The 25820-nt window shown below is 38.8% G+C and overlaps 1 protein-coding gene across 1 annotated transcript in view; it reads left to right on the top strand.

The window, feature by feature from the left end:
* The window catches only part of ZW10 (zw10 kinetochore protein), a 727093-nt gene that overhangs the window by 619886 nt on the left and 81387 nt on the right, over positions 1-25820 (top strand). Inside the window, exon 14 of the mRNA XM_044081067.1 lies at positions 2077-2208. Coding sequence (XP_043937002.1) covers positions 2077-2208 — 132 coding nt within the window. The remainder of the gene's footprint in view (positions 1-2076; positions 2209-25820) is intronic.

Here is a 25820-nt window from a genome sequence, read left to right as displayed (position 1 = left end):
CTTGGCAGACTTCAGTCTTAGAGCATGCATTTTTTCTACAGGTGAATAATGTGATGACACTAACTGACAGTATAAGCATGTATAGTCTCTGAGCCCATTTTAGTTTCTGCTATTTATGCTGTTAGGATTTGATCTTGATATGGAAGTTGGTGGAAATTTCTTATGTGCATTGCCTCAGTGAGTGTCCACAGTGTCCCCATTGCTATTAGATTACTAGGCAATACCATCATCAGCATGGCCTTCATTGTTTTGAGAATGCGCCAGATTTGATGCACATAGATAGCATTACAGTTAGACTCTGCAACCTGCAGACATCGTAGGAATACATTTCTGGTCTGTGTTGCCACCAGGAGGATAACAGTAGTTGAATGTTCTTTGTGAGGATTAGCATAATGAACTCATAAGCTAGACTATGCCTCCACTGGACTGCTGTCTCAAGGACAAAAGCTGTGAAAATGGGCCTGGAGTTAACTTTCGTGGAACAAAATCATTTAGTAAAATATCCTTTCTTGACCATCAGTTGCTCAGTTGATTTTGAACAAGACAGAACTCAGACCTGTGCCAGTCCTTTGCACGGAGGAGGTACACATTTGACCTCTACCTTGGAGGTTGTATGCTTTGATGTAGATCCACTTAATACCTGGATGATCAGTGGAAGCTTGGAGCCAACATGTCTAGCCCCACAAAGTGGTCTTTGGAATCACTTTGCCACATATTGGGTGTATGTGAAACTGAAATGTTCTCTTCCTAGAGCACCCCACCAAGGCTGAACAGGATCTGTTGGTGCAGGTTAAAGTGGAGGCTACTGGGTCATCCCACACCCGGGTTTGTCTCACAACCTAGGCAGATGTCAAGCAGATGTTTCTGTGGTAAGATCTTGAGTAGCAGGCACAGGACTGCATCCTTGGAGACAGTATCTTGATGCTAGTGCCAGACTCGGTGCTGGCCTCTTTTTCTTGCATATTATCCTTGGTGGACATGATCTTGTACACAAGTTCCTCTGTATCCCACACCTGTTGTACAATCATCACACACTCACTTTTGTGGGAAGGCTTCACATGCTCTCTCCTTCTTAGGCTTTTACATAGGCTGTGAAAAACTAGAAGGTATTATCTTTGAGATATTCAGGGACAGTGAAGTTCCTGAATGTGTATATGGAGAAGAAAGAAAGAGTCTTCCAGCCCATGGAACTAGTTACCAGGGATGCTCTTCAACAGTCTGGAAGAATTCTTTCATGCATTGTATGCAGATCATTCCAGGGATAGTTGCTAGAGCCAGCCACTGAATAACAGTTTTTTTTAAGGGTGCTGTCATATACAACTAATGCCCTTGAAATTTAAGTTGTCGTTCTTTAAATCTTACATGATGTAACAGAGCTGACTTCTGAATGCACTAGAGGGCCCATTGCTCCATTCATTTTGTAAGAATTGTATTTGTTGATTTGTGTAGCAGAGTTGTTTTAATACAGGTTTTTGGTTGCATTTTGGGGGATAGATGGCTTTTTAATCTAATAATTTTCATTTTTTTCAAGCATGAGCCCTTAAAGCATCCTTTTCTAAGCCATAGGCTTGTGTATCAAAACTGCAGGAGCCTGGTTTATTCCTCCCAGGAAGGAAAAAGTAACTTGTATAAGAGAGCAACTCTGTGTTTGTAATACCAAAGTCAATCTCATAATCTTGGTCTAGAAATTGTAAACATACATGTTTGAAACCTGATGTATTAAGCTATTAATTGTAACAGATATGCAGTGGTCCACTGTAGGTGGAAGCAATCCCTGTCCAGTGATCTTCCTTTTCTCTCGAACGAGAAAAGGATTTAGGTTTAACCAGTATGCTGAAGAATGATTTTGCTACTCCACTGATTGGTGTACAGGCATGACTGTAATTATCTAAGATGTTTCTCCAAAGGTATGAAGTTCTATTTAATTTACTAGGGATTTCTGCTGTTAAGAAGAAGAAAAACTGTCATCTGTGCAGAGTTGTGTATCTAATCATGTATTGCAGTGTAATTGTTGGCACTTGTCCAGTTTTTGTATATGTAAACACTTATATGTGCTTAATTGATTTGTTTTTTCAGGTAATTCATCATCTGAAGAGATTAGGTAAAGTCTGGCAAGATGTCCTTCCTGTTACAATATACTGTAAAGCGATGGGAACACTACTGAACACTACAATTATGGAAATTGCCAATAGAGTCACAGCACTAGAGGTAAGCTTTGTTTTTCCTATGTGATACTGCTTTGAAGAGGAATTCTAACTTTAGTCTTTACAAATGTGTGTCAAAAATGTTTGACTTTTTTTGCCTGTGGGTGTTTAGTAGGCACATATTTGGGGAAGTTGCTATACTCATAAATGTCTTAAAAGGTGACCTGTGAATTAGGCTGATGTAAATCGGACTGTTATAATTTTCACAGCCTTCAGTTTTGTATAGTCATTGCCCATCGTAGAACTATAATATGGACTAAAAAAATGTAGCACTTAAAACAAAGTAAAACAGGGAGCTGTTTACGTAATGGGGAATTGACAGATATGGGGTATTTGTGACTTTAGTATGCTTAATGCAAAAATATTGCTGAAATTATTCAATGTATGTTTCATGGTCAGGGAGCTGCAGTTCCATGACTCATCCCACTGATCATCCGTTAATTTCTGAGGCTGTAGGCTTCAAATTGTCACTGTAGACATGAAGTAATATGTAGTGCATGGAACGCTGTAATTACACTCCAAAATCAGAAGAAGACCTGCAATACACTTCTGTAGAGCAAGACCTGACTGCAACAGAACTTTCAGAGATATATGACAAATTGTTATAGATCCCTTGAGCAGTCTTATGGTCAGGTCTTACCTAAGGGAAATTTGTTCACTCTGAACTGTCCCTGAATATCTTGCGTAATATTTTCCTCCTTAAGAAAAACACAGCAATATATAAAACCTGTCCCTAACTTTCCATCAGTTATATTTACATGCTGCCTGTGCAGCAGCAGTCACTAAGTGCTTTACTGGCTTTCAAAGCCGGTAAAACACTTTTTGCTTTTTTTTTTTCCGTCTTTTGTAACTGGTAATAAGTTGGTAAAATTCTGTGCACTGTAAAGATTTATGATTGGGTTTCATCTATCTTAACCAGTTATGTGTTCTTGGGATGAATGCCAAAGTAGACTTATCAAGCTTCACTCAAGGTGAATTTCTTGCCATCCATGTTTAAAAACACAAAATATGGTTAAGATCGTGAACTCCATTGTAATCCCTTTATGTTGTACATTGAGCACCATGATTACACTCCAGTATCAGGAAAAAGACACTGGCTAAGGGCTAAGCACTACTAAAGAGTGAAACCCAAGTTTAACAGTTAAATACCCATCCTATGTGCTGTTAATAATATAGGATATCACATTATGCACTAAGACCTGGCAGTATAGGTCAGCAAATGACAGCATCAGAATTTAAAACAGTTTTGTTTCTGCCTGCTGTCTATGCCAGCAATCTGTCCATGACTTTCTCAAAGTCTTTCCCTGACATAAGCATGTTGCTTTCTGTCAGCACTTACTAAATGCTTCATGGTCCATCAAAACACGCTGGGCAGGGGGGCATGGCCAGGATAGGCTCTGAGTAGCAGCAGATTTCAACAGCTCCACTAAAGAAATATTATTCTGACAGGAATTCTGCCTTCAAACTAAAAATTGAAAATACTTACAAATGCTTTCTACGAGCACCTCCAGGATTGCATGGATCAAGCAATTCGAAATAAAATCAAGACCCTTTCCACCAAAGGCAAGCGCCCGATCTGGTGGACCCCAGCCATAAACAAACTTTACAACAAGAGGAGAAAGCTACTACAAGATGGAGCAAAATCCCTAAAAGGGAAGACATCTCTGATCAATACTAGTAAAAAACTACGATCACTCATAAAATCATCCAAGGCCAACTTTGAGAGAAAAATCGCCAAGGACTCAAAAGACAATCATAAGGCCTTCTTTAGCTATGTTAGAAATCTGGGTGGAAACTCCCAGATATGCTCAGAATTAGTCCAAAATGATACAAAAATCACTGAACCCACAGACATTGCAAACATACTGGCAGACAGGTTCAGTGAAAATTTCTCCCCTCCCTCCCCCACAAAAGGAGAAATATCTATCCCAGCAGAGTGTAGCCTCCCAATCATCTCAAATGCCCAGGTGAGAGCTGCTGTCTCTAAAGCTAAAAACACAGCATCAATGGGACCAGATGGTGTCCCCGGATGTGTGCTACACGAACTCAATGAGGAACTAAACCCACACATAAGGCTGCTGTTTAATCTTAGCCTTACCACAGGATACGTACCCAAAGATTGCCGTACGGCAACTGTGGTCCCACTCCACAAAGGCGGTGCTTCTACGGACCCTGGTAATTACCGCCCCATAAGCTTAACAAGCCTGGTCTGCAAAGCTATGGAGAGGATCATAATGGAACTCATAAATAAAGACATAGGGGACCTACAGACATTGGATCCTACCCAATTCGGCTTTGTCAAGGGCAGATCATGCCTCTTGAACTTGGTCGACTTTTTTGAAACAGTCACCAAGGCCATTGATGAGGGTAAGGCAGTTCACACAGCCTACCTTGACCTTGCAAAAGCTTTCGACACAATACCCCACTCGGGTATCATAGAAAAGCTCACCAGCTTAAATGTAAGCCCATATGTCACAAGATGGTTTGCAAACTGGCTCAAGGACAGAACCCACAGGGTTAGAGTTGCTGGTGCCATGTCAGACTCCAAGCCGGTCACAAGCGGTGTCCCACAGAGCTCAGTCCTGGGCACCCTCTTGTTCGGCATCTACTTTTCAGAAGTGCAGGAAAACATAGGAGGATTGTGGCTGACAAAGTTTGCAGATGACTGCAAACTGGGCACCATAGTTGAAAATCCATCAGACACAGATATCCTTCAGAGAGGTCTCATAGAAACGGATAACTGGTGCCAGAGCCATGGCCTTAAGCTAAAACGCCAAAAAATGTATAGTCATACCCTTTGGTAAAAACAAGGTAACCCCAAGTTACCACATAGGTGGCAATCCATTAAGCACAGAAGAGGTTATCAGGGACCTGGCGACCCAAGTTGACAGTAACCTTTCTTTTGACACTCACATTGCCAAAGTGGTTAGGAGGACCTTCTACATTGCCCACCTGATTATGAAGGGATTCACATCCAGATCAAGGGAGGTCATTGTTCCCTTGTACTCTTCGCTTATCAGACCAATGATTGAGTACAATGCCCCATTCGGAATGTATCTTACCCGACACCTGCAGCAATTGGAAAGACCCCAAAAGTTCCTCACCAAAAGGATAAAGGGGCTCAAAAATATGCCATATGCTGCCTGACTGAAGAAACTCCAGCTCTATTCAGTCGCATACCGTCTGCTCAGAGGTGACCTGTGCTTGACATACAAGGCCATGTCCAACCCGGAATTAATGGACATGCTCCACCTCAAAAAATCCAAATCCACCAGAGCCACAAGAGCAAGAGACTTAAACCTCAATACGGATATAAATAGAACGTGCTGGAGGGACAGATTCATCACCCAGAGACTCCCTATGCTGTGGAACAGAATCCCGGTCCATGTGAGACAGAGCACCTCGCTGGCTCTGTTCAAGAGGAATCTTGACCAGTGGATGGGAGATCGTAGGTTTACCCCGGGGATCATCTCTGTATCACTGCTGGACAGAGGCACGGCAAACTAATGGGTATAGTATTCTTCAACCTAAGGGGTGGTGAAAGCCACACAACTCTGGCTAGGCTTATAAATGCCCTAGGGCAGATAGCCTAGTATGAACCTATGAACATGATTTGAAAGAATTTAATTTCATCTATAATAATATCTAGTTAACAAAAAGGCAGATTTTCCTGTCAAATTATTCCTGGATAACTTCTCATCTGAAGAAATTCATCATGAGCTTCACTAAATCCAGTAACCAGGATTCCAGCTTCAAAAGAGAGATTCAGCCTTTGATAACAAATATACTGGATCTTACCACAAAAATTGATAAGCTGGATACTAAAATAGATAATTTTGAGGGGAAGACTACCAAATAAATGGATTTACTCCAAGACATACTACAACAAAAAACTCTGTTAACAGGTATTGAAGAGACTCTGAATGATATGGATGGGAGAATGACTGGAAATGAAAATAATGTGGAATTCCTACTCAAACAGAACACTCTTCTACAAAATAAGTTAGATGATCTAGAAAACAGATCTACACGCAACAACCTAAGAATATTTGGACTACCAGAAGGCACTGAAGGGAACAATATGACTAACTTTCTCACCACTTGGTTACCTAAAACTCTTGATCTCACTGAAGCTATGCCCTTTGGTATTGAGAGGGCACATCGTTCCCTTGCTACAGTGGATACAGCTGACAAAAAGCAACCTAGATCTATCGTCAAATTCCTCTGATCTTCTGTTAAGGAATTAGTGTTAAAAACTGCATGGTCCAAGGCACCAATTAAATGAAAAAAGAAAAATATTTTTACCTTTGATAAAGGAACTGAAGAAAGCACAGGTGAAAACACACCTTTTGTTCCCTGCGAAGCTGAAGATATTTTCATCGGAAGGTCCCAAAATATTTGAAGACTTGGAATCAGCTCTGAACCATGTAAAAGTCGATAAGATCTTGGAAAAAATAGAAGAGATGGAATGGGCTAATCCCACGCTTAAGAGAATGTCATCTAATCCCACTTGGAAGACTTCAGAGAAACAAAAAAGACTAGGAAACAAGTGACTTAAATATTTATGTTTGCAGTTATGTTTCTGGAAACATTGTCACTGTGTTAATTACTTGTTGATATTTTCACTTACAAGGTAAGCCTGCTTTTTCTTTTTTCCATCCCATTCACATATAACCTTAAGTATACACATAATTTAATTTTTTACTTAAACTGAGCTAGAAGTTTATACTAATGGTAAATATATAGTCATGGGTATTGTTATAAAGATATTTCAAGATTGAAGGGTAAACAAATGGAGCCACTGTGTTAGTAAATTAATTACTTCTCTTATATAAACATTCTAGATTCCCTCTATAATCTCAATTTAATTTCAACTAATTACAGTCAGATTAATTCAATATACATAGATATAAGTAAATAAAAGTTCACTACACAATCATTTGTCATTCTATGTTATTCACACTGAACACTGTTTTTTATTTTATAGTTTATACCTTAAGAATCAATTTAAAACGTTTATATATGTTAAATTCATATGCTATGATTTGATAACTTTTCAACATTCTACTAAGAATCATAAGTGAACTCTCTTACAGTTTTAAATATATATATATATATATATATATACATACATACATACATGTTTTTTTTTCATGTGAATGTTAAATGGATTAATGGGGCTGTGTGATTTATTTAAAATGCTTTCTGCTACATTTGAAGCTGTGTGGTACTGTTTGGTTGTAATGGGTAGCACAAACACTTGCTGTGCATGTGAGCAGGCTATGGGAAGCTTACAGATGTCACACACATTAACTTTCTCTATACTTATTGAATACAGCTACATACTTGTTATTTTTGGTGTTTATTTTCGTATAAAACTATGAAAGACAGCTTCCAGAGACTCTGTGAAGCTCGAGCTTGTTTTCCACGAGCTTGTTTCTTCTTAAACTGCCTCTTTTTTCACTAAAAATCCTCTCTACATTCTCGAATGAGCTCCACGAAATCGCAATGTGTTTTGATGACATCAGAGCTAGTCGATCAGCCTAACCAGGAAGTCACTGCATGTAATTTTGTCGGAAAAGCCACAGAAATGTTGGAAATGGATGTAATTACTATAAAAATGTATTTTTAAGCCTGCTTAATACATCATTTAGACAAATTTTGTTCCTTAAGAAAGGAATCTTCAACTAAGTCATTCTTATTCACGTCTATAGTAAATTCAAGGGGAAATAAAAATAAAAAAGGGGAAATTAAGTGTGCATTTACTTGAACTAATGTATGCCAAGTTATTTATAAAGCTGTGCCTTGCTTAATATGATAAATCAGTCTTATTATAAATTATAACTAATTTTTCATTCAGAGGCTGACAGCTGGTTGGAAAATAGCATGAGTTAAAATAAGTTTACTTAAGACATGATAACATATTCTAACATAGGTGCTTATACTGTCATTTGACCTTTTACTTTAAAGATATTCATATTGATATGTTTTGATTACTATACCAACATATAGCATTTGTGTTAAAATGGCTAGTAGTTACTTTAATTGACATTTTTCACTATCAGAATGCTGCTTTTCCTAGAATTCAGACTCCTTTCTTTTGAATACTACCTAGACTAATATGTCATAACAATGAATTTATATGCTAACTTGGTTTAAATTCCACAGAAGGGTCATGTGTTCTGTTGATGACAACAAAGAGTTTTAACTAATCAACTATTATATCATATGATTCAGCAGAAGTTAAAATGCCTTGTTTCCCTCTCTCTCAACAAGTATAGAGAATGACTTTATTGATAGAGCATTTTTTACAAATGTTATATTATTCTAAGACATACTTAGTTATATAATTTACATGAAATATACTTATGGTGTTAGCAATACCAGAGGAGTTACATTGATTATAACTCTGTTTTACCAGTTTTAAGGAATATATAATCATATATAGAGTTACTATTTCATCTGTTTAATTTTTATATACTTCTTCTTCTTTCGGCTTTTTCCTGGTTAGGGGTCGCCACAGCGGATCATTTGTCTGCTCATGATTGGCAGTGGAGTTTTACGGTGTCGAGTTGCCAGCCTGGCGCCCAACTTTCCACAGAAGGCACACACATGCACACACTCACACCTAGGGCCAATTTAGTGTGTCCAATTCACTTACTGCATGTCTTTGGGATGTGGGAGGAAACCGGAGCACCCGGAGGAAACCCACACGACCACAGGGAGGACTCTGCACAGAAGGCACCCCAGCCGAGAATCGAACCAGAGAACCTCTAGCTGTGAGGCGGCAATGCTAACCACAGCACCACCGTGGCCACCCTTGTTTAATTGTTCTATACAATGAAAGTTATGTCTTGTTGCTGCTGTCTAAAGGTCAAATTCGAATGACAGATTGGTTTAAGCAATACCTGATGAGTTACACTGATTATACTATGCTTTACTTGTGTTACTGGATGAGTCACACTGATTACAGATCTGCTTCACTTGTTTAATGAATATGTAAGTATATGTAGAGTTACTATTTTATCTATCTCACATCTATGTATAGTGGAGGCTTTGTTTTGCTGCTGCTGTGTAGAGGTTTGATTTGAGTGACAGATGTCACTTGGAAAAGGAGTTTACAACTCCAGGTGAGTAGCTACCCCATTTTTTCATAACTTATACACTACATTTAATTTTCTTAGTAAATGTTTCCTGACATCCATCATAATTCAAATATATATAATTGTAAGTTGCAATAATGGTATAACACATACTGTGCATCTCATACTAACAGACAAAGACTATAATTTACATAAATATTTTGGAGAGGATTATATAAAATATATTCAAGGTAACACACAAATCACAAGAATCCCTTACTCATTTATAAAGCTATCATGACCACACTAAAAGGTTTATCAATCAACACAAATGGTCTGAATAACCCTGTTAAAAGAGGACGTTTATTTAAATACTTAACTATACACAAACCAAACGTGATATTTTTACAAGAAGCACACCTTTTAAAAGAAAATATTAACTTTTTAAATACTAATAAATATATAGTTATTGCCAGTTCTGAACATTCTATAAAGAAAAGAGGAGTAGCAATTCTCTGGAACAGAATTCTCCCTTTACCTAGAATTATTAAATCTTATCAAGACAATAAAGGGATGCTTTGCCTGGTGGCAGTTAAAATAAATACAAAACTTTTCACTTTAGTAAATAACTATTTGTTACCGGGCATTGGAGCCAGTACCATTAAACAACAATTGAACCAAATTGTATCTCATTCTGAGGGTAATATTATTATGGCAGGGGACTTTAATTGTGTTTTAAATGAAAAGGACTCTAGCTCTTCAGGGAAGATAACCTCACAAGCTAAGCAACTAATACAATTTATGGATACATATATTCTAAAAGATATACATGACCATACAGACTTGAGCTCACATCAATTTACATTCTATTCTAATAGATTCAAATCATACTCTAGAATAGATAGGGTAGTTATATCCATGCAAATAATAAATGATTTAATAAACACCAACAATTGTGTCTTGCCCTCTTTCAGATCATAGTACAATTATATTTGAGCTTAATTTAAATGATACCCCAATGACTTATATAAGAAGAATACCTGCATATATAACTCAATTAAAATAATTTCAAACATTTTTTGAAGAAGAAACAAATTTTTTTTTATAGAAACCAATCTAACATCTAACTCTCATGACATTTATGTATGGGATGCATTAAAAGCTTATTTATACGGACAAATAAATAAATGGTATTATAACAAAAGGAAGTCCTGGGACGAAGATTTAAAAAAAATGCAAGACAAACTAGATAGATTACACCTCAAAGTTAATGACAAGTTCACGCCTAAAAATATCAGAGATGAAATAAATAAAACTAAGGAGGAATGTAATGCAATCTTACATCATAAGACTGATTTTCTTTGAGAAATTTAAATTCCTAGCCTATTCAGTAAACCCGAAACATTTAACCAACCTTGCAAATAAAGCAAAAAGAATCAACAAACTTAATCTTATTAAAGAAATATATTCGTCAAGAAAAAAAAAAAGTTTATAATATATATGACATAATAGATGAATTTAGACATCATTGTCACACGATTAATCAAAACTTTTCAGATCATTCAACCAATAGATAAAATAAAACAATACATTAAAAAGAACTTGTATGCCAAACTCAACAAACAGTCAGAAATCATAGACAAACAGATCTCCTTGGTGGACATACAAACTCAAATTAATAAACTTAAACAGAACAAAGCACCAGGCAATGATGGCATCATTCCTGAATTGTATAAAATTATGCCTAATACAGCTATTTCTTTACTACATAACATATTTCTTATAGCCCAGAATGACATTATTTTGCCTCCATCTTGGAAATATAACTTTATTTCACCCATTCTAAAATTTATATAATAAAGATCCTGAATTATGTACCTCATATAGGCCCATAACTCTTTTGAATATTGACTACAAAATGTTTATGAATATATATGCTGACAGATTAAAAAAATGTTTACCCCAGTTAATTAATGATGACCAAACAGGCTTTGTAACTAATAGAAGTACAGATGATAACATCAAGTGGTCTCTTATTTTAATTGATTATTCACACAGAAAGAAAAAAAAAAACATGTCTCTAGTTAGTCTTGACATTAATTCAGCATTTCACTGAATACATTGGGACTAACTATTCACATTATTACAATGTTTAAACTTTTCAGATAATTTGATTACTCTACTATTACACCTTTATAAAGGCACTCTGGCTCATATAAAAATTGGATCATACACATCAACTCAAATACTCATCACTGAGGGAACAAAGCAAGGCTGCCCCCTATCTCCCTTATTGTTTACTCTTATAATGGAACCATGGGCTAATGTTACGAGGAAATAAAAACATAGAAGGTTTAGAAATAAGGGCTGAAATAACTTCTAAAATTCAGTTATTTGCTGATGATGTGCTCATCACTACTAAAGGAAATAATTCCGCCATAACAGCCTTATTTGAAGCTGTTAACACATTTCAGAATCTGTCTAGAATTAAATTCAATAATAGTAAAACTAAGATCTTAGCTTTCTGTTCAAACCATAATAAGAGAAACATTAACATAGATACAAGCAAATACATCACAGATCAAATTACATATTTAGGTATCATTCTTGCTAAAGATATTAATCACAAAACTAAATTATAATACGTTATATCAACATTCAAACCTTATTAATGAAATGGAATACAATTATATTTATAACTAAGGAAAGGTTAACTATCATTAAAATGATAATCCTTCCTAAAATTCTCTATATTATACAATCTATTTTAATACTTCCCAATAAAGTTTTCATTAACAAGATCAATTCCTGCTATTAAAGTTTTTTTGTTTTCCCAGGAAACCTAGAATAGCACTCAAATACCACCTTTATAGCTGGAACAAAGGGGGCATAGCTTTTCCTGATTTGAACCTTTATTCTAATGCAGCTATTATTAGATCTATAGCACAAGTTTTAGATACATCATATCAGGCCAAATGGAAAATATTTTAGGAATCCTTAGCTATGCTATTAATATTGAAACCACAACCTTACAAATTAGAATGAATAAACAATCCAATACTATGGATACTTAAAGATTACTTCATGTTACACAGCATACCCAAATATTCATTTAGCTACTTGCATTATATTAATAAACTTCAGAAATTTTATATTTAAACACACAAGATACAAGGAACTTTTCTTTACAATTTTCCCGATAGCCTTTACTCAAGAATCTTTACAATCCTCAGATATAGATAAAATTACCTTGCTTGAACAAAAAAGGTCTTTTGTATTGGTTCCAACTAATCAGGGATGAAATAGTTAAGGATGTAGATCAGATAATAAATGAATATCAGTTCTTTGGCTTAACATACAATTCCTTAGATTATTTTTGCAAAATAAGATATACCTGATTACTCCTGCCAATAAACAGGTCACTAGTATACTACTATTTTTTTTTTAATTCAGTTATTCAACATAAACTTATTCAGACAAAATGGCATTTATATACAGACTTATTAGAGAAGAAATATATTGTTGTCCAGCTAATTTCTGGAACTGTTTTTATATAACAAATAACGGACTTCCAAGGGATCTAGATAAAACAAATATATTAGAATCTGCAGGGAAAACAACACTTTCACTTAAATGGAAAATATATTCCTGGAGACTTTTATAAAGATCCTTCTACACGCCTCAACTAATGAACAAAATGAATGGTAAACAAAATATATGTAACAGATATAAGTCTAATATAAACATTGATTGGACCCATATGTTTTATGACTGCCCTGTTTTAAGTGTATTTTGGAAAAACATTAATGAATTCCTGCAAGCAATATTCACAGATAATTTTGTTTTGACCAAATCATTAATACTCTTTAATACTCCCATACCTGGTTGTGTAAAAAAAAGTTAAACATTCCTTACTTTGGGCAATACTGGCAGTAGCCATGAAAACTATAACAAGGAACTGGATATCTGAATCCTCTCCTTCCTATAATGATTTTAAGAAAATTCTAATGGAAGTTTGTCAATTACAGATTGCAACTATGACATCTAGAACATCTAGAAAAACTTATCATTTATGGGTTAATTTACAGAATTTGTTGAAAAGAGATTGACAATGATAACATATAAATTAAATTTCAAACTCTCTGTGTTATATATATGGAAAAATCAAATGCTAGTCAACGTAATGATATTCAAAGGATGTCTTTGTAAATAGTTTTAGTAATTTCATTTTATTTGTTAAACATTGTTATGTGAATGGCTGTGTGAACATCTTTTGAATTGTAAATATTTTTATGTTAAAAGAATATGTAATTGTTTATACTTATCTCTTTAAAATCAATAAAATTGTTTAAAAAAAAACACGCTGGGCATTTTTTTCTTCTGTAACTAGTAGTACTTGGAGCAGATAAAACTGTATGCAATACAAAAAAATTACGATTGGGTCTACGATCCTAACCTGTTGTTTTGTGCTTTGTTCCCGAGGTGAGTTTCTTAGCATCCATGTCTCGAGCACATACTTTAGGGCACCTTCCACATGCCCTAAATTCTGTGGGGGCTCAAGGAGAGATGCATAAAAGCAGTGATTAGGGCACCAAAGGTTTCAGAGCTTTCTTGCTGCCAAAGTGCACTGCCCCTGTAGTCTTCATTGAACTGATGGTCTGCTTTTGGTCCTGCAAGGCTTTACACTACATATTTTTTTTTCCGAAGAAAAGCTGTTTTTTTTCCCCTGTAAAATTATATTTTATGCCAAGAAGTGTTTTTGTAATGGACCATCACGTCACTATAGGAATTTCAAATTTTCTATTAAGTGCTTTTCTGACTCACCCAGGCTTTGCTACCTGCCTTTCAGCATTTTTACTCATCTTGACTATAAAGCAGTTGCCGGTCTCCTCAGTTCTTCCTTCTCCAATCTGCATTCCTGTTAAAATGCCAGGTTTTTGTGACATAAAATAAAAAATAAAAAGCGTACAATATGCTGGTTGCATAAGTGTGCACACCCTTAAAATAATACTTTTGTTTTGTGCACACCCTTAAACTGATACTTTGTTGAAACACCTTTTGATTTAATGACAACATTCAGTCTTCTTGGGTACACATCTGCCATCAGTTAGAGACTCTGATTAACCCCAACTAAGTTCAGCTGTCCTAGTAGGATTTTCCTGACATTTGCTCATTTGCCTGCTACAGCTAAAGACATGCTTACAAAGCATCAAAGGGATCTCATTGTTGAAAGGTATCAGTCAAGAGAAGGGTACAAAAAAATTTCCACAGCATTGGATATACTATGGAACACAGTGAAGGCAGTCATGAAAAAGTGGCGACAATATGGGACAACAGTGATGTTGCAAAGAACTGGACATCCCTCCAAAATTGATGAAAAGACAAGACGAAAACTCGTCAGGGAGGCTGCCAAGAGACCTACAGCAGCACTGAAGGAGCTGCAGGAATTTCTGGCAAGTACTGGTTGTGTACTACATGTGACAGCAGTCTCCCATGTTCTCCATATGTCTGGACTATGGGGAAGGGTTGCAAGATGGAAGCCTTTTCTTACACAGAAAAACACCCAGGCCTGGCTAAAATTTGCAAAACAATACATCAGGTCTCCCAAAAGCATGTGGGAAAATGGTTTGATGAGACCAAGGTTGAACTTTTTGGCCACAATTCCAAAAGGTACGTTTGGCACAAAAACCGCACGTCACATCTCCAAAAGAATAACATCCCCATGGTTAAGCATGATGGTGGCAGTATCATGCTTTGAGGTTGCTTTTCTTCAGCTGGAACTGGGGTGTTAGTCAAGGTGGAGGGAATTATGAACAGCTTCAAATATCAGTCACTTTTGGCCCAAAACCTTCAGGCGTCTGCAAGAAAGCTGAAAATGAAGAGGAATTTCGCCTTTCAGCATGACAATGCCCCAAGCATACATCCAAATCAACAAAAGAATGGCTTCACCAGAAGAAAATAAAAATTTTGCAATAGCCCAGCCAGAGCCCAGACCTAAATCCAATAGAAAATCTGTGGGGCGACCTGAAGAGGTCTGTAGCAAATATTGCCAAGTCAAGATGTGCCATGCTGATAGACTCCTACCCAAGAAGACTGAATGCTGTAATTAAATCAAAAGGCACTTCAACAAGTATTAGTTTAAGGGTGCACACACACACACACACACACACACACACACACACACACACACACAAAACAAAGTATTAGTTTAAGGGTGTGCACACTTATGCAACCAGCGTATTGTAAGTTTTTTATTTTTTATATTTTTCCTCAACAGATTTGTTTGTTTTTCAATTGAATTGTACAGGTTATAGGTCACATTAAAGGTGGGAAAAGTTTTGAAATGATTTATTGTGGTCTCATATTTAAAAACCTGGCATTTTAAGAGGAGTGTGTACACTTTTTATATCCACTGTATGATCAGTACTCTTTTACATCTTCACCCAGCAAACCAAGATCACAACATTAAACTGCTTATATCTAGCCTTTATCTTTAAACTTAAACAACAGCCAAAGATTAGACTCCCACCCCACACATTTAAAATACCTATACAGAATGTACAGAACTGTTTTACAATGTAGTATGCGGTTTACTTCAATAAATGCATTATACACATTACTAAGGAAAAAGGAACTTTTTTTTTACTTAAAGGGACTGAAGTTGCAACTCTATCATCATTCTAAATATTACTGTCAACAGTTCCAGAGGAGCAACAGGTAGCACACTTGCTTTTGGTGCGGAAGGCACACGTCAGGAAGCTCAGTTGCTGTCTATGTAGTGCAGCATACGTGGAGGTGCTGTACTTCTGAGTGTGCCATCCTTTGGGTGAGATGTTAAACTGAGGCACCAGCTGCTTGAGTTGGCGGTAGCTTTAATGGATGTAAAACATCCCATGGCACCTATCAAAAAGAGTATGGGAAGTTCCTTGACACCCTGGCCAAATTTCCCCCAGTGGTTTAAATATCACCTCGGTTATCCTCTGAAAAGAGGCTACTAGCCTAATGGAACTAACCCGGTCAACAAAAAAATGAATAAATAATGACATTGTGGGAATTATGCTTTATAGTCCTCCCACCTATTTAACACAGTCCACAAACTTCAATTCTTCTTAGCCACTTCTTGCAGAAGTACAGTTCTCATGTCCAAAGTGCATGTTATGGAAGTGACACTTTTTACAGTTCTTTCATCAATCCCCTAACTTTGCATACTCTCAGCCACCGAACACTGGTCTTTCGTTTAAGTCCAAAGTACTCAGATCTGTTACTGAACTTTTTTCTCATGCTCAGTCATTTTTCATTGGAACAAATGTACTGTGAATAATAGTTTACCACAAACAATCTGGTATTGACAATCTTTAATACTTTCCCTTTAACAATAGTTTTGACAGGAACAACTTTTTTGTGTAGAATGACTACATCTTTACTAATGTAGATGTTGGCTTCTTTCTAATGGTTAAATATGCAGCATATACAAGGTGTGCCCTTTCAGTTACCTGCTGTGGAATATCAATTGCCTATTTGTTCTTTCACAAAATTACTGCTGTGTATTCATTTAAATTTCTCTTGTATAGCAGAAAATCTCATTTTTTCTGCATATTCTGTCTTCTAACTGCTGTTTTTTAACAATTATTCTTGAAAAGCTTCATATTCAAACAGTCTTTCCTTTATTTCAGCTTCTGATTTCTTTAATTTTACCTGCTCATCTGAATAGCTGCTTAAAGCTTCTTGTAGTCTTTCCAACCTTTTGTGATTTGGCTTCATATATTTCTCCAATGTCTCACTTATTTTAAACACCTGTAAATGCATTTGATTTATGTTTCATGTACAGTACTGGAAACAGTCTCCTGTATCAAAGGTGAAACCTGAACTGCTTTTACGTAACAGCTGCAAGGCTTTCCCCACCAGGGTTTTATTTCTTTTTTGTAGTTGATTTTCTCATACTTTCTCTGAATTGTTTATTTGTTGAGTTCCAGGTAGTGTAGTGACTTACTAGTAACTGAATTTTATCCAAGTTGTTGGTTTTTCCTGGCTCTTTCCGCTTTTTTTTTTCCTTTTTCACATTGGGAGAGCTCTAATCAACCTGCTGTTCTGAGTGCAGCCATCTTGGAAGCCTGACACATTTACGTTTTGGATGGGCACCACCATTTTAGAATTTACTTATAGTAGGTGCATGAGTTTAGAAAAGCAGAACAACTTTTTCTCTCTTGCTTCAAAGTGAGAAGACCTGGCTGTCATCAAATCCCTTTGCTAGTTGTGTTGTCTTCTGTCATTTTTGTCATAAGGCAATTCATCACCTGCATACTCTGCAGCTCCCATCTAGGGATCTCCACTGTAATGAGCAATTTCTACTACATATAAACAGGGCACAAAACTTTACAGTCAAATGCATGTATACACACCATGTCTCCATGCTCTTAAACACAATCCATGGCAAAGTAAGACTAGCATATAAACTCCCAAACTTAAAAGCACTCCTCAAATAACATCTCGGCCACCCCTGGTTATTTTCCTATTTCTCACCAGGTTAGAAGTGCATCCGACTGTTTCTTGCCCTTTTTCTTCCTTATCCCATTCATCTGAGCTCCCCTGTACCTTAATATACTTTCATTTCTACCAAGTCATGCCTTGTATTTATCTTGAGTCTTTTGCTAAATAAGTGTCTCCTTTCTACTGCCACTAACAACATATCTTCCTACTTACTGTAATGCCTCTTGCAACATGACTCTGTAGTGACATACTCTTGAAATACAATTCTACACTTTAATCGCATCAGTATTATCATTAGGTGGTATTTTTCATGCTAAGTATAGTGTAATGTCTTATATGTAGCAATTTAAAAATATACTGTTGATATAAAGATTGTAACTGTATAAGCAATGTTATATGTCCTCTATTACCTAGAACTGTACAGTGAGCTTCTCTGACAACCTACTGAAAAGTACCATGCTGTTACTTGTGCACAAAAAATTATATTACTTCTCTAAGAAACAGTATCAAAGAAAAATGTTACTTTAATATGTAGCCTAAATATGTAATTGTGCTGGAGCTCTTCACTCCAAGTCTCTACTGAAAGGGGGCTTTGGCCAGTAAGACTTTCCAAGTCAACAAAGACAAATAAATAAATAACTGTTGAAAAGTGCTGCACTAAAAAGCCACTCCATTAGTGATTTTTTTTTGCAATTGTTTGGTTCAGAACTGTTTCTATTACTGCCATGACCTCTTAGTTATCATTTCACACTTTTACTTAGCAAGGTTGCACAACTGGAACATGACTGCAGGAGTGAGGCTTGCTTTGTCATTGCAATACGACAGAGCTCACTTTTCTGCACCCCTTATCCTTTAGCTGACCATATCTCCTTCCATCTTGGTTAATTAGCTATTGGCATTTCTTTCAAGCAGATCCCCTGATGTGTTATAACAGTTGCATTTTTTTTCCAAACATCATCATTAAATTTACACGTGACAAAAGCAATCTTACATTTATATAAATGAAAAACATACAAAAATCTCACTTTAGTTGCATACCGTTTACATCACAGACACCATTGAATCAACTGTAGTTGTAAACTTTGTACATGACTTATAAACCATCCACTCATTGTCAATTAAGCATTATATGGTTCATTCAAATCCTGCCTCTTAAACCTCGTTCCTGCTTTGCATATATTTTTCCCATAATTCCTATTTTTCCTGTGTAGTTTGCTACTTCCCTTTTTTAAAGATCCCAATTCCAGATGTTTTATCTCTGTTACCATATTCATTACTTCTAGTAAAGTTAGTCTAGACTTTGATTTCCATTTTCTAGTAATTGCTTTTTTAGCAGTCACCATAATTAGACTCAGCAAGGCTTTACTATGTCTAAGCAATTCAAATGATGTAGCATATCTCAAAAAAAAATCATCTCCCCAGTCAGTCCAACCTACCCACCCATCATCTCTGACAGAGAGGTTTGCAGGGAATCGCAAAAGTCCGCCAGCTCATTACACTCCCAAAAAAAATGTTCCCAGCTACCTCTTTCTTGCCCGTCACACCTCCAACATTTGCTGTCCACCCCAGGAAAAAGAGTCTACTTGGGGTATAAAAATACCTATGTAACTCTTCCAGGCAACGATCCTAAATTTTCTAGACTTTGTTGCATATTTTGGAGATATACATATATCCCCCATTGTCTCTTTGTGAATTGCTTGTCCAATCTCTCTTCCCAATCCTTTCTGAGCTCCTCTGATTGATTCTTATAATTATCATGCAACATTTTATATGTCTTGCCAATTATTTCTTTTTTAACAGCAGCTTCTGTTCTAGTTTCTATTAAAAACTCTTTCATTTAGGAGCCCCCTATTTCTTTCTCTTTGCCTATACTCTGATACCAATCCTTGATAGGGAAGGCAATCTTTAACCTGCAGTCCAAATAAATTCTTGGCCTCTTCCCATTCTGTTACCCTTCCCTTTCTAGTTATTTGCTCACAATACCTTGATTCCTTTGCCAGTTTTCTCCAGTAAATTCCAGCCCCGTCTTGCCTATTATGTGTATCCCTGACCACAGTCAACCCTATTGGCAAAATCTCTTTTTGCCATTCTTGTGCTGGTTTGGTTATTCGAATACTCCCTGCTATTTTATGAATGTAATACTCTGTATGATTTTGGTTGTTCTCCTTAAGAGTCTGCATCCAAAATTCCAATCTCTCCTTATTTCTTGAGCTTCCTCCCTGTGTCAGCATCATTCCTTTCCACTTTAGTTTTCTGCTTGTGCTATGTATAAGAGCCTTATGTTGCTCTAAAATACCCCCTCAAATTAGGTAATCATAGTCTGCCTTGTTCTGTTGGTAGAATCAGTTTATCCCACTTGACCCGTGCTGTCTTCCCTTCCAGATAAAATCCTTCAACTCTTTTTTAATTGCTATCCACAACTTCCCCTCTGGTTTATAAAAGTATTCATGACTTGTGTATAAGACTAAAGGGATTCAAAATTGCATTTTTGTGTCAGATAGTCTACAGGGAGGAACACTCACCACCGTGTTCCAAATATTTTCCATCTGTGGCTGTTAGTCTGCATTGGAAGCTAGGCAAGTATATATTTCTTGTTAACAGTTTGATAAATCTACATTGTTTTTCTTAATTTGCTGGAAGTTGCTGAGCAGGTAGGGTGAACTTGGTAGGATTAGGATCTAAGCACTTGCTGTTAGTGTATTGAGTGACAACACAGCATGTACTGGTGTCCTCTAGTGTAGAGACTTCTGAAAACAGCCAGATTGGAAGGAAAAAGTGAAGAAATCCAGACACAAAATAAATCAAGGAAGGTCCTGTAGATTGATGTGGCAAGAGTGTTATGATCTGATGTTGTGAATCTTCATTCATTCCTTACTGATGGGTGTCAATTCCATCCTCAGAACCGAGTCAGCCATTGTAACAAGCCCGCACCAGCCAGAAAACACTTGAGCTAAGCTTTTACCCATAGTGCCCCTCTCCATATTACCTCAGATCTTGTTTGCCGCGTATGACACAAAATGTGTCCAGACCAGCTCTCAGCTAAGTGAATAGTTGTTTTTTTTCAGTGTTATATAACCGTTTGCTGCTTTTTTCTAAAACTTTAACCTTTTGGTGCTTTATTGTACATTTTTTTTGTAATTTTACATGTTCCTCTATCTCTCTCTCTACCCTTTTTCTACCACGTTTGGTGCTCTTTGTACCATCGCTGGTACAGACACTGTCCTTACCCTCTTGGGTATTTCTGTTACCATTGTTGGTAATTTTATTTCCCTTTCCTCTCTCTGTCTATAAAAAAAAAATAACAACATATACTTCTTTACCTGTCTGGGCTGCGGTGGTGGTGCTGCGGTAGCATTGTCGCATCATAGCAAGACGTTGTTCCGTTCGATTCTCAGTTAGAGCGTCTTCTGTGTAGAGGCATACGTGAATGGGGCGTGCCTTCGGTGAAGGTTGTGCATCAAGGCTGGTAACCCGGTACGTAAAAATCCACTACCAATCATTAGCGGACCGGAGTTCCACTGTGGCGACCGCTAACCGGGAAAAGCCAAAAGAGACAAACATATTTCTTTACCTGTCTGTTTGTGTGACAGTTTTTTGGTCATTGGAGTTATGGCAGAAAAGGAAGGGACTCTGAGCTTCAAATGCTGTGATCAGTGTGATAGGAAAATGCCTAATGTCGACAACCATTCATCTTGTGTGTACTGTCTGGGGGTTCCTCAGCTTTCTGTGAAACCCTCTTGTGATATTTGTAAAGGCTTCAGCTCCCATATGCTAGCAAAGCATAAAAACAAAGTAATGCTAAAAGGACTTTTGAAATCTCCTTTCACTGAGGCAATTTCTGAGTTGGACGGCTCACCCCCTCCTAAGAGAGAACACAAAAAGAGGAGAAAATCCTTACCCTCCTATCCTCATGATATTGAATCCAAACTGTCGGAACCGAAGGCTAAAATTCCCAAGCTACCAGTACCCTTGGTACTGAGGCCTAAACCTTCATCCTCAGCACAGACTTTGGTTCCAAGGCAACCAACGACTTTGGAGCCGTCTTCCTCAGCACCTAGGCCCATACTGACCACGGCTCTGCCAATTTCTTCACCGGCTCCGACTGCCTTTCGGCACCAAAATAGTTGTCCCAGATCCGGTCACTTCCTCCAGCTCCCCTGTACTTCATGTTGGTCTTTCGACCTCAGTGCCAAAAGGTAAAAGTGCTACTCGGATCAGATATTCCCTTTCAGTGGACCCCTTTTTGGAGCACCCTACTTCACCTTCGGGGATGTCCACCTGGTCCACCCAGTTTTTCTCTAACTTAACGTAGTGAGGCTCGTGGATCAGCTCTTGGTGGCTAGAGGAATTTCTACTCCATCAAAACCCTCCCTCCCATCCGGAGCTGAGGGTTCTTCTCCAAGGACTCTACATTATTTTCCTCCTTCGACGACATTGCAGGTTTTGGAGCATTGTCACCAGTACCAACCCTGGTTCCAGGTCCTTCAGTACCAGTGGTAGATCTTACCACGGTTCCGGAGACTACCCTTTGGCCTTCAACTCTGCCAAAGGCTGGCCATCCTCGGGACCGAGACTGGCCTGTCAGCACTGAGTTCCCTGGGACCGAGACTGGCCTGTCGGCACCGAGTTCCCTGGTACAGCATCTCCATTTCACAAGTCTGCCACGGTTCCGATCTCCTTGACAGAGCTGCCTCCTACCTGGGCTCCCTCCCTGGCAACGGGTTCTTCGGAGCGGACTGCAACCCCAGTCCTGAGTTTGTCCTCTGTTCCGGGCTGCCACCCCTCTTTGGGAGGACCTGCTTTCCAAGTGATGGAGAGGGCATTGGCCTCTGCGGTTTTCGGTTGGTCCCCCTGGCGTCAGAGATCCGCCTTCTCCCTTCCTCTGAGCCACAGCTGACGCAGCCCACTACTCATGGACACAGGGCTCAAGAGCCTCAAGTCACCCTTCAACAAGGTTCTCCCTTTGCAGGATCCTCCTCTGATACTCCCATCAAGGAGGTTCCTCGCAAGAGATCATGCAAGAGGAAGTACGTTGATTCCCCAGAGGAGTCTTTGACCAAAGATACGGACTACGATGAAGGGGAATGGTCCCCACAGTCACCCTCTGACTATGACTCCTTTGCAGACATCTTGGAAATCCTGAAGCAGCGGGATGATTGGAAGTCCACCACCCACTCCTCTGAGGAGTCTGTATTCTTGCAGGCTTTCTGGGCCCGGCTCTGTACCTCCTGCCTGCAGATAAACCTATCCAACTGATTGTGCAGCATGTGTGGAAGAGTCCTGATATCAATGAGCCCATCTGCCGGAGGCCAGACAAAACTATTTCCTCTCCAGATAGCAGTCCATACTGGTCCAAGGGCCTTCCGGTAGATGCTATGGTTGTAGCGGCGGCCACAAAAAAAGAGCTAGCCAAGGAGAGCTCTACTGTCCATCCCCCGAACAGGGAGTCTTGGACGATAGACAGACTTGGTAAGAGGGTGTATTCTTTAGCAACCTTTGCTATCCGGTCCCCGAATTATTTGGCACACTTTACTCACTTTCAGAGAGCCCTAATTTCAGAACTGTCAGAAACCCTGGCAGGAGCAGTCTCCGATGAGGTACAGGACAAAGTTGCCTCACAGCTTGCGATCCTGGAGTCCATCTCTAATTCGTCCATGAGGTTGATTTCCCACTCGACAGAAGGGCCGGCTAAAGCAGAGGTTGCAGGCGTTATTACCAGACGTCACACCTGGATGCGTCTGTGTGACTTCCTGGATCCTTTTAAGTCTTCCTTCCTAAATGCACCCATAGAGGCCTCCTCTCTTTTTGGCCCAAAGGTAAAATACACTTTAGCCAGGTGTGAAAAGGATGGTAAGACCTTGTCTGTCATGGGTGTACGTTTTTCCATACCTCAACGTTCCTATTCCAGGAATCAAGAGGAGTGGAAAAATGTGGAACAGAAAATCCCAAGGTCCTTTCTCTGACACGTGATGAGTTTTCCCCTCAGGGTAGAGGGGGGAACTCAGCTGGAAGACGCCCTTTCAGGGGCAGAGGGGGTCCACTTAACCAGAGATCTAGAGATTCTTTCTCCGGACAGGCCTATCAGCACTCCTGAAGAGCGGCCCAGTTGTTTGCCTCTGGAAGCAGTCGGGGGTTGTTTTTCTCTGCACCACTTCGCCTGACAAAAAGTAACCACAAATTCTTGGGTGCAGATGATCATCACCAGAGATTATCGTATCCCCTTCAGTATTTTCCCAAAGCCTTTGAGGCGCATTCCTGACATTCCACCCAGTCAAAGGGAATCAGCAGCCTTAGAAATCCAAAAGCTGCTTCAAAAAAGACTCATCCAAACAGTCCCTCAAGACCAAATAGAATCCGGCTTTTACTCAAAGTTCTTTTTAGTGCCAAAGAAAACAGGGGACTGGAGACCAATTCTGGACCTCAGCATCCTAAACAAATTCGTCAAACAAGCAAAATTCCAGATTCTCATGGTGCAGCCTATTCTCCCATTTCTGGGCAAAGACGATTGGATGAGCTCTATAAGTCTTCAGGATGCATATTACCACATAAAAATGGACAAGCACTCCAGAAGATTTCTCTGCTTCCTGCTGGGAGCCAATCACTACCAATTTCGAGAACTGCCCTTTGGCTTCTCTGTAGCCTCCAGAGTGTTCACCAAATGCATGGCAGTAGCAAACGCTCACTGGAGACTGCAAGGATTCTGAGTGTTTCCATATCTAGATGACTGGCTCCTCACCGCCCCAACCAAGCATCTACTAATCTTAGCAACCCATTATACCCTACGTCTCTTGGAACACTTAAGTATAACAGTAAACTAAGACAAACGCAAGCAAATTCCAACTCGAAAACTGGAGTTTATAGGGGCAGAGTTTAATGCCCAATCTTGTCTGGTCTGCTTCCCTCCTCACAGGATACAGCAACTCAGATCACAGTTCTGAGTGATAGTCAGGACAAAGTACTGGCACAGCCAGTCCTTCAATTACTAGAGTCTGTGGCGGCATCTATAACAATGGTCCCATTAGCAAGACTGCACATGAGACTTCTTCACTGGCTTTTGCTGACACAATGGTCCCCTTGAATCTCCCCATGTCTTTTCAGATCAGGAAAACAAATCATTGCAAACAGGACCTGATTTGGTGGATGAAGCCAGAAGGGAACCTATGGAGTTGACCTTTCTCCTCTGCTCAGCCCAAAGCCATAGTGACCACGGACGCCTCCCTGATCGGGTGGGGGGGCACTACCAGGGAAAGACTGTCCATGGCACTTGGTCATCCACGGAGGCCAATCTGCATATTAGTGTTCTAGAACTGAGGGCAGTGCTTCTAGCGTTGCAAGCATTTCAATCTTTTCTCCCTTCAGGAATGATTGCAATCCAGTCCGACAACATGTTAGTAGTCTGGTACATCAACAAACAATGTGGAACCAAGTCCTACCGGTTGTGTCAAGAGGCCATGAGAATTTGGCAGTGGACGATAGCTTCCAACTGCTTTCTGATAGCAACGCACATTCCCTGAGATTCCAACATGATTACAGATAAGCTGAGCAGATGCATCCTCCTGAGTCTCTAGTGGTCCCTCGATCCTGTCATAATGAAGAAGATTTTCAATTGCTGGGGCAAACCTTGCTGCGACCTATTCGCATCCCCCAAGAATCACAAATGCAGCAGCTACTTTGCCCTAATTTCCCCGAAAGAGAGTCCCCGTGGGATGCTCTTGTACAGGATTGGCCCACGGAACTTCTTTATGCTTTTCTTACACTTCAACTGATTCCACAGTTCTTGATGAAAGATTGTCAGTTGAAAAGCAAAGTAATCCTCATTGCACATTACTGGCCTCGACAGCTTTGGTTTCCCTTCTTTTGGCCTCATCTGCTACAGCTTCCTTGGGTTCCGGATCCAATACCAGAACTACATTCACATCCACAGGGATTGACATATCCAAATTTATTGAACCTCAAGCTGACAGCTTGGTTCCTCCACTTCTGATGATTGCCAGGCAGAACAACCTGTCCTCCCCTGTTCGTCACATTCTTTTGGCTTCCCATAAAC

The sequence above is a fragment of the Protopterus annectens genome, chromosome 8.part0 (genome assembly GCF_019279795.1).
Source record: "Protopterus annectens isolate FY-2018-M chromosome 8.part0, PAN1.0, whole genome shotgun sequence".
Classification (NCBI taxonomy): Eukaryota; Metazoa; Chordata; order Ceratodontiformes; family Protopteridae; genus Protopterus; species Protopterus annectens.
Note: the sequence above shows the minus strand (reverse complement) of the source record. Positions and strands in the feature narration are given on the sequence as shown.